The sequence below is a fragment of the Peromyscus leucopus genome, chromosome 1, assembly GCF_004664715.2.
Source record: "Peromyscus leucopus breed LL Stock chromosome 1, UCI_PerLeu_2.1, whole genome shotgun sequence".
NCBI classification, from domain to species: Eukaryota; Metazoa; Chordata; class Mammalia; order Rodentia; family Cricetidae; genus Peromyscus; species Peromyscus leucopus.
Genome location: NC_051063.1, coordinates 47,963,156 through 47,976,562, shown reverse-complemented (window position 1 = coordinate 47,976,562; position 13,407 = coordinate 47,963,156). Strand labels below are relative to the sequence as shown.

At 44.8% G+C, this 13,407-nt stretch overlaps 1 protein-coding gene across 2 annotated transcripts in view; it reads left to right on the top strand.

Moving 5' to 3' along the window:
- The window catches only part of Pik3ap1 (phosphoinositide-3-kinase adaptor protein 1), a 115,815-nt gene extending 109,181 nt beyond the window's left edge, over positions 1-6,634 (top strand). For both annotated transcript variants that reach the window (XM_028889392.2, XM_037206840.1), the window contains one exon: positions 4,540-6,634. In XM_028889392.2, the coding sequence (XP_028745225.1) occupies positions 4,540-4,597 (58 nt within the window). In that variant the 3' untranslated portion in view covers positions 4,598-6,634. The remainder of the gene's footprint in view (positions 1-4,539) is intronic.
- The last annotated feature ends 6,773 nt before the right edge of the window (positions 6,635-13,407 follow it).

Sequence of the window (13,407 nt, the reverse complement as noted above, 5' to 3'; positions counted from 1 at the left end):
GCCCTCCAAAGCCTGTTCTAGAATTATCACAGATGTAGAGGCTAAGGCTAGGAACGGGTGGAGAGATGCTCTGGTTGATAGACTTGGCTTTCTAGTCATTATGTTACATACACTTGGTCAAGAAAATCTAGGTGTCAGGAAGGAGGATAGCCAAGGTCCAAGACTTTCTCATCCCTGAAGGTTGAGAACGCTGGAGCCCCTTGTCTAATTGTAGCAAGAGATGGGGCGGCAAGCTTGAAAATGGAGCCATAGGCTCCTGCAGGGTTTTGTTATTGTCGTTGAGATTGTTGTCATTGTTGTTAATGGAAGAGAAAAGGAGCGCAGTCAGGGAAACAGCTCCCAGAAATGAAAAGATGGAAATTGTATGAGAAGAGGCGGGGGATGGGTTGTCTGGGGAGCTGGGAAGTGGGCTGTGATAAAGATGGGGCGAGCATAGGACTAAAACACTTCGCCAAACAAACGGTGTTTGTGGAGACCTGCAATTAACAGAACTCAAGACTTGTGCGCATTTTGGGTTCGCAAAGGATCTGCAAGTTTGTGCTTGCATTATAAGGGTGTGTACAGGTTTCAGGATAAAAGTGAGGCGGTCTTTGAGCAGAGAATAGAGTGAGTCCCTCTCTGTCTTGAATGGCTGACCTGCTGATAGACACAAGGGAGGCTGACTACACCCTTCTGATAACCTGTAATCCCACATTGTCCTCAACTTTCTCCTCTCTCTGGTACAACCTCAGTTCCACATGACCCTAGCTTTGGCCAGTTCTTCTGCTGATTTCACTTACTGTTCACAGAGCCTCAGTTGTTGCCAGTAGACAGCCTGGGGCCTCCATCTCCACTTTCTGCTTCCTGCTCTTTGCTGGGGACCTGAACTCATATGTCCCATGGGTGTCTCAGATATAGCCAAGCATCAGACTCACCAAGCTACCCTCTCCTTTCCATCCCAAGCGACTTCCTCATGAGTTCCCAAGCCTGGGGCAGAGACACCATTCTCCCCCTTTCCCAAGTCCCAATGCTGGGAATCCATTTGGATTCCCACCTCCCTCACAGCTCCACATCCAGTGTCTCTCCAGGCACTGTCCATTCTGCTGCTCTTTCAGCAATCAGACGTGCTCCCCTTCCCATCTACCAGTGTCTGGTTCATCCTCGAGACCCACACTTACCTCACTGCCCTGGGGGTCCCTCCTCCACTCTGCAATCAGGCACACGTTCTAGAACAGAAGCAGCTGATGATGCCATTTCCTGGAGGAACTTCAGAATTGGATTCTGTGTGTTTTAGTGTGTCCTGGCCCTGTCCAGCTGCAAGTTGCTTCATTCTTCTGTGCTCATCCATCTTCCACCACTCAGATGTTCTCAGGAACGTACTCTTTCTCCAGTACAATTTCTTCCTTTCCTTGAAAGGTTCTCTCTCTACTTCCTTCCATTTTCTGTATATCCTTTAGTCCATGCATCCTTCTAGGAAGCTTTTGCTGACAGACCCACACTGTGTGACTCTTCTCCTTTGGGTTCTCTAGTCTATTACATCCCATATTACAAACATTGTTTATGTTTCTCTCCTCAAAACGATAGTGACCTCTGTGAGAGCAGCAATTATGTGCACCCCTCTGAGGATTCCTTGTTTTGTTCTTGTTCCTTTTTATTTTTTTAGACAAGGTCTCTCTTTAGCCTGGAGCTTGCAGAGTAGGCTAGGCTGAGTGGCCAGCAAGCCACAGGGGTCCCTCTGTCTCTGTCTCCCCAGCACTTTGATTACAAGCACCCCACCATGACGTGCCCAGGTTTTTACGTGGGATTCAGCTCAGATCCTCACACTTGCATGGCAAGTGCTTAAGTCAATTGGCTATCTCCCCAGACATAGAAATTTCTTTTGATTATATATTTTTTCTGTTCTTTTCCATGTCTGGCATAGTAACCGACACATATTGAGAACTTAATAAATACTTGTTATGTAAAGAGAGTGGTATTGCTTGGGTTGGACTTCCTAAGTTCTTGTGCAATTAGCCATCAAGCCAGGTGTGGTGCCTGTAAATCCCAGCACTACGGAGGCTGAGGCAGGAGGATTGTCAGGATTGAGGCTGACCTGGACTATGTAATAAAAGGCTGTTTCAAAACAAAGCAAAGCAAAAAAACCCAGTTAACTGCTAGGGAATTTGAAAGTTACATTAGATGGTATGTCCAGGCACATTAAGGCATACCTGCTAAAGTCCCGCTTTCAAAGAACACCGCCATCATCAGGGTTGCTGGGTTCTTGAGCCAAACTCATCACCAGTGAAAACTCACCCTGGAGTAAAAGTAGCCAGTGTGCAGGTGTCTCCAGCTTTGGCTTCTCGGCGTCTGAGAAGGCAGTCTGCACAGACCGCTCCCAGTTTGGACATAATATCCTTCCATTTCCATGGTCTGGTATACCTGTTGTCATGAATTCATCTCCCTGAGACAGGGCGTCTGATCTTTTGCTGGAGCGGTCCATGAGAATGAAACTAAATTGATGTGCTTGCAGCTGTGTCAATGCGACAGGAAGATGAGAGAGGGGACCAGAGGGCATAGGGACTGTCTCACAGAGGAAGACAGACTGAAAGATGTATGGGGAAAGGTCTAAGACTAGACCATTTATCTTCATAGTGAGATTTCCAGCTTAACTTTCGGAGCACCTGCTCTAGGCCAGACACAGTGCTGCTGACTGATTTCCAAGTCATCTCTAAGTGCCCACGTACCTCGATTGGGCAGATGAGAAAAAAGGCTCAGGCTCATCCAAGTTCAATTTTACACACACACACACACACACACACACACACACACACACACACACACACGAGAGAGAGAGAGAGAGAGAGAGAGAGAGAGAGAGAGAGAGAGAGAGAGAGAGAGAGAGAGAAGAGAGAGAGGAGAGAGGAGAGAGGAGAGAGAGAGAGCGCTGTATATGTCAATATCCACACTTAGCTGTCCCTTAAGGTCTGAGCTGTGCCTATCGAACAGTACAGCCTTCCGATTTTGCCCCGTGTCTGTCTCATGCACACATATACAGTGCGGCTTGATAGCCCATGCTCTTACCTGCTGTTTGCCACACACAGGAGTGTGAAGTGTGGGCAAATGTTTGTAGAAAGGAAGGAATGACCTAAGCTTGCTTAGGTGGTATGGCCTAACCCATAGTTCATAGGGCAGGAGACTGGGAGACGGAAGGACACATTCTTTTGTTTTCACTGGATAAATTCCAGCAATTCAGCGACAAACACACCAACCCCTCTACTCCTGGGGACCAGAGCAGGCCTCCTGTGGACACCTGTGGTTATTCTTTGCCATGTCTGACTCCCTCTCTTGTTCCTGAGACAGCCCTGCCATTTCCAACTCTTGTCATTTCCTTGACCTGTTCAAAAGCGGTGTTCAGGAGGCATTCAGCAAATATTTACTCATAGATTCATTCAGTCATGGACTATGCAGCTCCAGGGTTACATAGTTCAATTACAGCACCCAACAAAGCTCTCTTTCTGGATGTATTGATTTGCTTCCTGGAGATTAAATATTGGTTTTACAGCACACACGTAGAAATATCATCTGCAATCATTGAACCGATCTGTAAATAGACCCACCCTGGTCTACCTGGAATATCACTTAGGACTTTACAAAAATCCAAGCAGAAGAACATGAAGAGGGGCTTTTAGGTGGGCACGCACACAGTTGGAACAACCCTTAATGATCCAATGAGGAAGTCAGAAGCTGGCATTGGAATTCTGTCCCTCCTTCAGCTGGCTTCACTATGATAGTGAGTCTCTACCCAGGCTGCCTATTGGAATGACTGGCATTTTAACATCTAGACTCTATTGTTATTTAGGTACAACAAAGTCAACAGAAGAGGAGACAGCTGCTATTGAAAAGATAGTTTGCTGGATTCATGGTTCTCTGGAGCAGGGGGGCACCACACCACTGGGGTTCATTCTGGGACACATGCATGTTGGTCTGGAGGCAGAGGGGACAAAGGTCAGACATGGACATGAGCTTTTCATTGTGGTTCTCATGAGAAACAGTGAGTAGGGAGGGTCACATAGACCTGGGATCCCTAGTTTGGATAATTGTAATAGGTGCTGAAGCAGTGGGACTATTTCTGTTTGTCTGGGAGCTGACCCTGGGATGATAAGGGCAAATTGATAGTGGTTCCAAGGAGGCAATTGGGGCATTAGTTATCTGAGAGAAGTGCAGTCCCTCCAGGGTCAACAAGACCCAAGGGTGATAAAGCAACAGAAAATAAAAGGCTTACTTAACCAAGGGCTTTGTGACATGGATACTGTTGAAAAGTTTTTGTATTAAGTTCAAGAAATTGTGATGAATGGAACTGGAGCCTGGGAATTGGATTTGTCACTAGCTCCACTGGTGATCCTTATGTTCAGGGACTAGAAACCATGACATCTATGTCATTCAGACATCTGTAGTGTGTCTTGACTCCTTAACTAAAGGAGGTGTCTTTTGCATAGCTCTTCAAAGTAGCCACAGGTTGTGGATACTCGAGAATGCTTTGATTTGGTTAATTTTTGAGAGTTGCTTTATCTCTCCTTGCAGGCCTCCAACCCGGGAGCCCTTCCATCCTCCTCCACCGGTTCCCCCGAGAGGTCGCTGATTTCACCTCCTAAATCCAGCCTGCTTCAGGACTTTTAAGACTTGCAGTTTTCAGCCTGTTGATAAAGTCTTCCTCTTGAGTATTCTGCATGACTACGGACCTTAACAGCCACCAACACTGATGTTGCAGCCCTGCTGGTTTGGGTGTTCGTTGAAGACATTAAGGCATGGTGGAATCTGAGACTAAAGACTTTGTTCAAGGTCGCCAAGGATACTGGTTCACGTTCTTGTTTGCCAAACGGATGAAGACTCTATCAAAATACTTACCTCTCATATCCTATAGCAGGAGGCTAACAGGATGGATGGAAACGTACTTAACAAATGAGCATACTGTAGTAAACATGGATTAGTCCATACATACCGGCTAGTCCAGCCTAGTTTCTAGGAGGGATTATAGCACTTCCAGCAAAAGAAGTGGCCCAACTCTGAAGCAGTTCTTCCACATTTCTGTGTATGTGCTGGGGCTGGTCACATAACAAAAAACTTCAACTGATTTTAGAAAGGGGTCAGACCGGATTCCTTTCCCACTGTTGGCGTCTGAGGTCCCCCAGAAGTATGGAACTAAGAGAAGGCAGGTGGTTCTATGCCATCACACTTTTCCCCCTCTTACATGTGTATGTGTATGTTTGTATGTCTGTGGAGACCAGGGGCAGGGGCAGACGTCTTCACCGGCCCCTCTCCATCTGTTCACTGAGGCAGAGTCTCTCAACTGGACTCAGGGATTATTGACACAGCTAGTCTAGCTTGCTCCAGGGATCCTGTCTCCACTCTCCTGGAGCTGAGATCCATGCCCCCTTGACATCTGTGTGGATGTGGGACTCTGAGCTCAGGTCCTCAGGCTTGAACAGAAGCACTTTATCTAATGACCCATCTCCCCAGCCCGTCACCACATTTTCTGTCTCCATGAGCCAATCCTCTTTTAAGAACTCCCCAATGTAGAAATATAAGCATACCTGACTATCAACTGGCCTTCCAGAAGTTTCCCCCTTACATATCACTCAGGCATGGGACTACCAGGTACTGCTTTCATTTTGGGCATTTATACCTCAGTATGCTGTCAAACTAGTCATTTGCCAGGAAACCACTGAAAACGGCCAGAACCAGAAGCTTGAGGTACTAGGTATCCATTTATAAGTCTGTGGCCTTTATAGTTCTGGCCATAAAGAAAGAGAAGGACCCTTGACTTTTTCTCTCTTGAGGAGCCTGAAGTGGTGGGAGAAAAAGGCTAAAATATTTTCTCTCAGACTTACTACTGTTACTATGTACAGTTACTATTAGGCCTGGTCAATATGTGCAGAGAGCAGAGAACTGGAGCCATGCTATGAATTGTGAGTTCCTGTTCTGTAAATCTACCTTCAAATCACAGATCCTTAACCTCACCTGTACATACAGCAAACTTATCAGAAGCATTTCTTTGTAAAAGGCACAGGCAATATGGTTGTTTCTCATGAAATCGTTGTCCAATCCCACATAGATGTTAGGATTATTGATCTGTTCCTGTGTATTCTTACTGGGTCCTTTTCTCTTAATTAAAGGCTCTTCTTCAATCTCATTCCTCCGTCGATCACTTCCTGAGCTTAACTTCTGGGGGACCCTTGAGTTGTTGTGTGTAAAGCCCACCATTGATCATGTCTACCGTGTGAGAATATTTTCACAAAGTATCCCATAGAGAACCTGGAACACGGTGATCATTCTGCAAATGTGCTCCTTCAACCCTCCTGTCACTTGTTTGGGAGAAATAAGAGACGATCACACAAAAGAACAAAAAATGACAACATTGGCGTGGTTGTCTTCCAGTTGTTTATGGCCTCCATCTTGAGGATTTTGATAAAAGATTGATATCTCTTTATTGTAAGCCCCTTTTTGGAAACCCAACTTAGGTTTGTGTACATACTCTGGCAACAAGTTTGGTAATAACATGGCAAGGCCAGCCAATGGTATTAGCATCGTGTATACATGGCATTGTTTGTGCAATGTTTGGATATATAATTGTATTTTATTCTTGTCTTAAAATAAATAGAAAACAAAATTGAAAGTGCTTTTTGAGGACCCGGGTCTGATGAATGTGATACACTTGGGAGGGACATAGACCTGATGCGAATCCCGAGTGGCCAGTCTGAAGTCCTGAGGGGACAGCCACTGCACCATCAAGCTGGTCTGAACAGTGTTATCAAAAAATGTTCCTAATGGTGAGAATGAATTCTTATTACTTAGAAATAGAACCACACATCAAAGCACATATTTATTCACCCTTTATACACACAACATACTTACCTACATGTTTAGGAATATGTTTTATATAATAAAAACATGGAGCCGGGCAGTAATGGCTTACGCCTTTAATCTCAGCACTTGGGAGGCAGAGGGAAGTGGATTTCTGTGAGTTCGAGGTCAGCCTGGTATGGTGATATTTTATTTGTACTGAAATGTAATTTTAATTTTATGTTAATAAAGTTGCCCTGGGGTCAGAGCTATTAGAGCCATAGCAAGAGTGTGGTGGTTAGAAGAGCTAGGTAGATTTCTGTGTGTTCAGGGATACAGCCAGTATTGGAGACATACGCCTTTAAGACCTGGAGGGCGGTACTTACAGGCAGTGATGAGGCAGTCATGTGGTTGGGTTTACAACCAATGAGAAGGCAGAACAGAAAGACTAAACACAGACAAACAGGAAGTAGCTCTCTCTCGGGGAAGTTAGGAGCACTGCAGGAGGTAAGATTTTATCTCTGAGCTCTGACCTCTCGGCTTTCTCTCTTTTACATTGGCTCTGTGTTTTTTATTTTAAAAAGACAATTGGATACATCTACAGCCTGGTCTACAGAGTGAGTTCTGGGACAGCCAGAGCTGTTACACAGGGAACCCCTCTGTGTGTGTGCGTGTGTGTGTGTGTGTGTGTGTGTGTGTGTGTGTGTGTGTGAGAGAGAGAGAGAGAGAGAGAGAGAGAGAGAGAGAGAGAGAGAGAGAGAGAACACCATGGATTTTTTTTTTTTTAACACAGTGAGGACCAGAACTACAGTATAAGCAGGCATGGGAAGAGATGGTCTCTAGATCTTCTCTCTGGTACATTGACAATAGTTCTTCTACCATTTTCCTTCCTCAAGATTTTACCTCAAGTGTTCACGGCAGTTACATTTGCTCTTAACTATCGATAGAAGCAAACTGACCTCCAGTAACCCAGTCAGCCAGCACCTTTCCTTCATCTTGTGTTAAAATTTAGGCGCAGACAGCCAACTACATGAGTAACAAAGTATGAAGACTGAGAGACTAAATGTGAACGAGAGGTTGGCCTTCCCAGCAAATAATTTAATTCGACGTATGTACCAGATGCCGATGACCCTTGGTGCTTCGCTGTGGCCATACAAAGAACGTGCCTCCAGACCACTCTGATGACTGATTTTACAGATCAAGCAGATACTTACCTTCCTGATCCTTTGTAATTAAAGACAAACAAACACAAGGGCTAGCCTAGCCAGCCCACTCATGCCCGGATAGAGTCCTCTCCTCCATGCACCAGGGAAGCAAGGGGATATTCTGAGCGCCTCCTTCAGGAAGTAGTGTGCAAGTTCCACCTGCTTCGTGGAGAAAGTCATAGTAACAGATTTGTTTCTGAGAAAGATGAGGGATAAAATCTGAAATTGGAGGACTGCCTGGAAAATATTTGGGTGTGTATGTAAATTGTTTTTTTGGTTTCCAAGCAAGTTAGTTATTAAGAATATGAAATGGTCTCCATTCACTCCTGCTGGCCAGACACCAGGCAGGTGAGAGGATGAGTAGGAGGCTGTAAGATGGTTTACAATTCTCAGGCACAACTTGGAATTCATTTTCTCAGAAAAAGGAAGGTTCCCAGGCTGGCCCGCCAAAGCTCATTTAATCCACAGAATAGAAGACAGTTTTATCTTTCTGCACCATAAGAGTCAGCGTGGTAGAAGGACGAGAATCTTCATTTGGCAGGCAGGAAGCTTGGCTTGTATTTCAGTCAGCTGCCCACGGAGGAGTTCACATCACGACTTCACAGCAGCGCGCTGCGTCACCTCTGAAGCACAGAACTGTGCAGTCAGTAATGCTCCAGGTCGCCTCGAGTCTGAAAGACTGAGGCCAAGGTAGGGAACCCCTTCTGAAGAAGCCTAATGGAGTCATCACCACTTAAGTAGCCAGGATCTTTGTGTGGGGGTGGGGTGGGTGGTGGGAAGAAGGAGAAGGCAAGGAGACAGGATCAAACTCAGGGCCTTCCTTCCCTCATGCTGTGCAAGTGCTCTACAATTGAGCAACCTCCACCCCAAGAGCTTTATTTATATGATGTGACAGCTGCTGTTTCTTACTTTTTATCATCTTAATAGATTGACTGATTAAACAACAAGAACTGAGGGAAGGCAGAGTGTGAGGCTGAGTCCCTACGGTCCCAGTATCCTAGAAGCAGAGGCAGAACATAGTGAGCCAAGGCTAGCAGGAATTGCATGGAGACTCTTTCTTGAAGAACTCAAAGCAAACAACCACCACCACCAAAACCCAAATGAAACTGAGTCAGAGACAATGAACTAGAAACCACACAAAGAAATTAATGATCTTAATTGCTTTTCAGTCTCCAAATTAAAGTTGTTTTTTCCCATTTGTGTGTCTTCTTTTTTTTTTGGGGGGGGGGTTGAAGGGTCTGTACCACAGCACAGTTGTGGAGGGCAATTTGTGGGAGTTGATTCCTTCCTTCCACCTTGTGATTCCAAAGAGTCAAACTCAGGTCATCAGGGTAGAGAGCACCTTTGCCCTCTAAGCCGGCTTTCCAGCCCATACAACTGAATGTTTTGACTGATAGCTCCTAAAGAAAGGACTCACAGCAATAATGAAGTTCTAGAACAGTTCAGCTAGACAGAAAAAGTAGTGTTGGCAAGGAGCAAGTACCCTCCCTTCATCTTCCTAAGGTGACTGCCAAGACAAATATGAAGGAGAAGGAAGAAACAGAAGTTGAAGGAGCCAGGAGGCAATGTGCCGGTAAATCCCAGGATTTCCATGAGGCTGAGGCAGGAAACATGGTTAATTCCAGGTCAGTCTAGGCTATGTGGAAAGAGCCTGTATTATCAAAACAGATAAGTAACAAGCAAACACCCCAAACACCAAAGACTTGTCATGTAGATCAGTGATAGAGTAGTGTCTAGCATGCCCAAGTCTGGGTTCAATTTCAGCACAACCAAAGATACATGTGTATATGTATTTGATTGAATGAATTGGTCTTTTGAGACAGAGTTTCACTATGTATCCCTGGCTAGCCTGGAGCTCATCCTGAGTTCATAGTGGAGGCTTATCTCTGGATGCGGGTAGACAGGCCTGTGCTACCAAACTGCCTTGAGAAGGTAATTTCTTTCTAAGGAAAGTGTAACTGAGGAAGGAAACCAGAGGATGCACTATCATTTGTACCCTAAGACCTTGATGATTTTGTTCATCCAGAATAAGAATAAAAGACTGAATTTGTGGTTTTTCTTACTTGTTTCGTGGGTCCTCAGCTCTTTAAATAAAATTGGATCTAGTAAAAATGTTACAGAAAGAGCCTGAACTATCATCAAGAGGTGGACTTTTATTACTTGCATTTCTGCCCTCTAAGTGTCAGGGAATGAGGTTAATCTAGAAGAAGTGGATAAAATAAGACATTCATAATTCTCATTCCCTGGTCTGGCAAAATATCTTTTTTATTTTATTTTATTTTATTTTATTTTATTTTATTTTATTTTATTTTATTTTATTTTATTTTAGTGCTGTGGATGAAACCCAGAGCTTTCTGCACGCTAGGTCAGCGCTCTACTACACCCTAGCCCCCAAACTAATTTTGATGGTGTCCCTGAGCTCTTCTGGTTCAGTCTTGAGTTTATCAGATTTCAAGGAACTTGGAAGCCACACTTGTTTTTCTCTAATCAGTTCTTTTATCTCCGAATCCTTCCTCCTGCACCTGTCATTACCACAGTTTTATTGACTGATGACACACACCAGAGTTCTTGGCACACAGTAAATGCTCAATAGCGTTATTGAACTGGTGATCTCATCTGTTCTTTCTGCCACAAAATTTCCCCAAATTCTCCACAGAGATGAGGTGTCTCCTTCTTTTACTGCCGATTCCCGTTACCACTTGGGGAGCACTTATATGAGCAATCACATTGTGCATTTTGTTTTTTCGGGTTTTCGAGACAAAGTTTCTCTGTGTAACAGACTGGCTGTACTGGAACTTGCTTTGTAAACTAGGCTGGCCTCGAACTCAAAGAGATCCGCCTGCTTCTGCTTCCAAAGTGCTGGGATTAAAGGTGTGCGCCACCACTGCCTGGATTGCATTGTGCATTAAAAAAAAAAAATGCCCTGCCTATTCTTTAACATAAGAGTTCCTAATTTTAAATTTATACTTCCCATATACTTCCTAATTTTACTTGTGTTCTTTCCACCTCCAAGCATTTGCCAGCCTAGTGTCCCCCACAAAACCCAGCAAAAGCTTATGCCTCAAATCTCGGAGGCTAAAAGGCTGGTGATGATGGATGTTTAAGAAACTGCTCATCCATCTCCATGCGGCACTCCTGCTGCTTGCTCTTCAATTGCCCATCATCGCTTCATTCAAAGGCAGTGATTATTCATTCATGGAGCCTTTGCCGAGCCTCCACTATGAGCCAGTCACCGTGCTAGGTGCTCTGGAAGATATACAAAGATGAATAAGATGCTTTTTCTGATTTCAGTAGCAATTACTAAAGTAAGATTCATAAGCAATTAATCATGCACTGCCTTGTGAGATCTCTTATACTAGCTGGAAAGCATTTTTTAAATACTGCTGTGTGATTTGCCTTTTCACCCGTTAATGTTTTCGTTCTGCAAATAAATGTCTATGTGACAAGCACTATCTTGGCAGCTTAGACAAATGATCATCAAATGACAGTATCTGCCATCATAGCAGGTCAGACTGCAATACAGAAGAGGAACTGGGATTGGGTAGGTAGCAAGTATGATGTAACTTACCAAATGCTATGGGAATCCCAAAGAAGGGATGCTCAATTGCCCAAGAGCATGATGCAAATTCTCACTGAAGATGGGCGACTCAGCTAGCCTAGGAAGGACAGAATTAAAGCAAGGAGGTGAAGCAGGGCGTTCTAGATAAAGGAATACCAAAGGCAAAGGCTTAGGGCTGGTGAAGTAGCTATGTGGCAAGGTGCTTGCCTAGCACATAGATGGTTCTAGGGGCCATTCCCAGCACTGTATAGGTTACAGAGGCGTAAGGAACACGATGTATATTTAAGCGAAGGCAGAACACAGATATTAGTGACAGGTAAATGTTCTAGTTTGCTTTCTGCTGCTGTGTTAAACACCATGACCAACTTGGGGGAGGAAAGAGTTTATTTGGCTTACATTTCCAAGTCTCAGTCCGTCATTGATGGGAGTCAGGGCAAGAGCTCAAGCTGGAACCTTGGAGGCAAGTGCTGGCTTGCTGCCCATTGCTTCTTCAGCTTGCTTTTTCACACATCCCAGGACCACCTGCCCAGGGGAGCACTTTCTCTATGGGCTTGGTCTTCCCACATCAATCAGGAATCAGAAAAAATGTCCCACAGACACACCCACAGGCCAATCTCAAGGAGGCAAGTCCTTAATTGAGGGTTCCTCTTTCCAAGAGTTTCTAGTTTGTGTCAAGTGGACAAAAAACTAACTTGCACAGTAAAGTCGGGTGTGATTGTGCAGTGCATAGTCATTACGATGGTCTGAATGGGAACAGCCCCCATAGGCTCACACATTTGAATGCTTGGTCACCAGGGAGTGGAACTGTTTGAAAGGATTACAAAGACTAGGAGGTGTGGCCTTTAAGGAGGAAGCGTGTCTCTGGGGGTGGGGCTTTGAGGCTTCAAAAGTCCATGCCAGACCTAGTCTCACTCTGTCTGCTTGGAGGTCAAGATGTGGCTCCCAGCTCCGGTTTCAGTACAATGCTTGCTGCCATGTCCCCAGCCGTGATGATAATGGACTGACCCTCTGAAACTGTGAGCCAGCCTCCCAGCCCCTAGTTAATGCTCTCTTATAAGGGTTGCTTTGGTCATGGTGTCTCTTCACAGCAACAGAACAGTGACTAAGACAGTCACAGTCTAAGGAAGTTGACTGTACCCCTCAGCAAGGGCATTACTCTCCCCTCTCATTACAGATGTGGTGCCCACTTATTAGAAGAAACATCCCAACAGGGCTGAGATGTGACTCAGTTGGTAAACTGCTTGTCTGAGGATTTGGGTTCAGACCCCAAGAACCCACATAAAAAGTTGGATCTGAGAAGTGGAGACAGAAGGATTCCTGGGACTTGCTGGCCAACCAGTCTAGCAGAACACGTGAGCTTCAGGCTCAGTGAGGGATGTTGCCTCAAAAATATGTGGACAGTGATTGAGGAAGACATCCATGTCAATATCTGGCCTCAACACACACACACACACACACACACACACACACACACACACACACACACAGAAACTTCCAAACATGTAGAAACTTCCAAACATGTATAAAAATTTCAAAGAGGATTACTCTGGTAATGGTTTGAGTTTTAACAATTTAAGATTGTTTTCTGGGGCTGAAGAGATGGCTTAGTGGTTAAGAGCAAGAGGACCTGGGTTCTATTCCCAGCACCCACATGGCAGTTCACAACTGTCTGTAACTCCAGTTCCAGGAGATCTGACACTCTCACACAGACATACATGCAAGACACCACATAAAATAAGAATAAATAAATATTTTTTTAAAGAGATTGTTTTCTAGTCAGTACCGTGGTAGCATGTGCCTTTAATCCCAGCACTTGGAGGACAGCCAGGGCTATACACAGAGAAA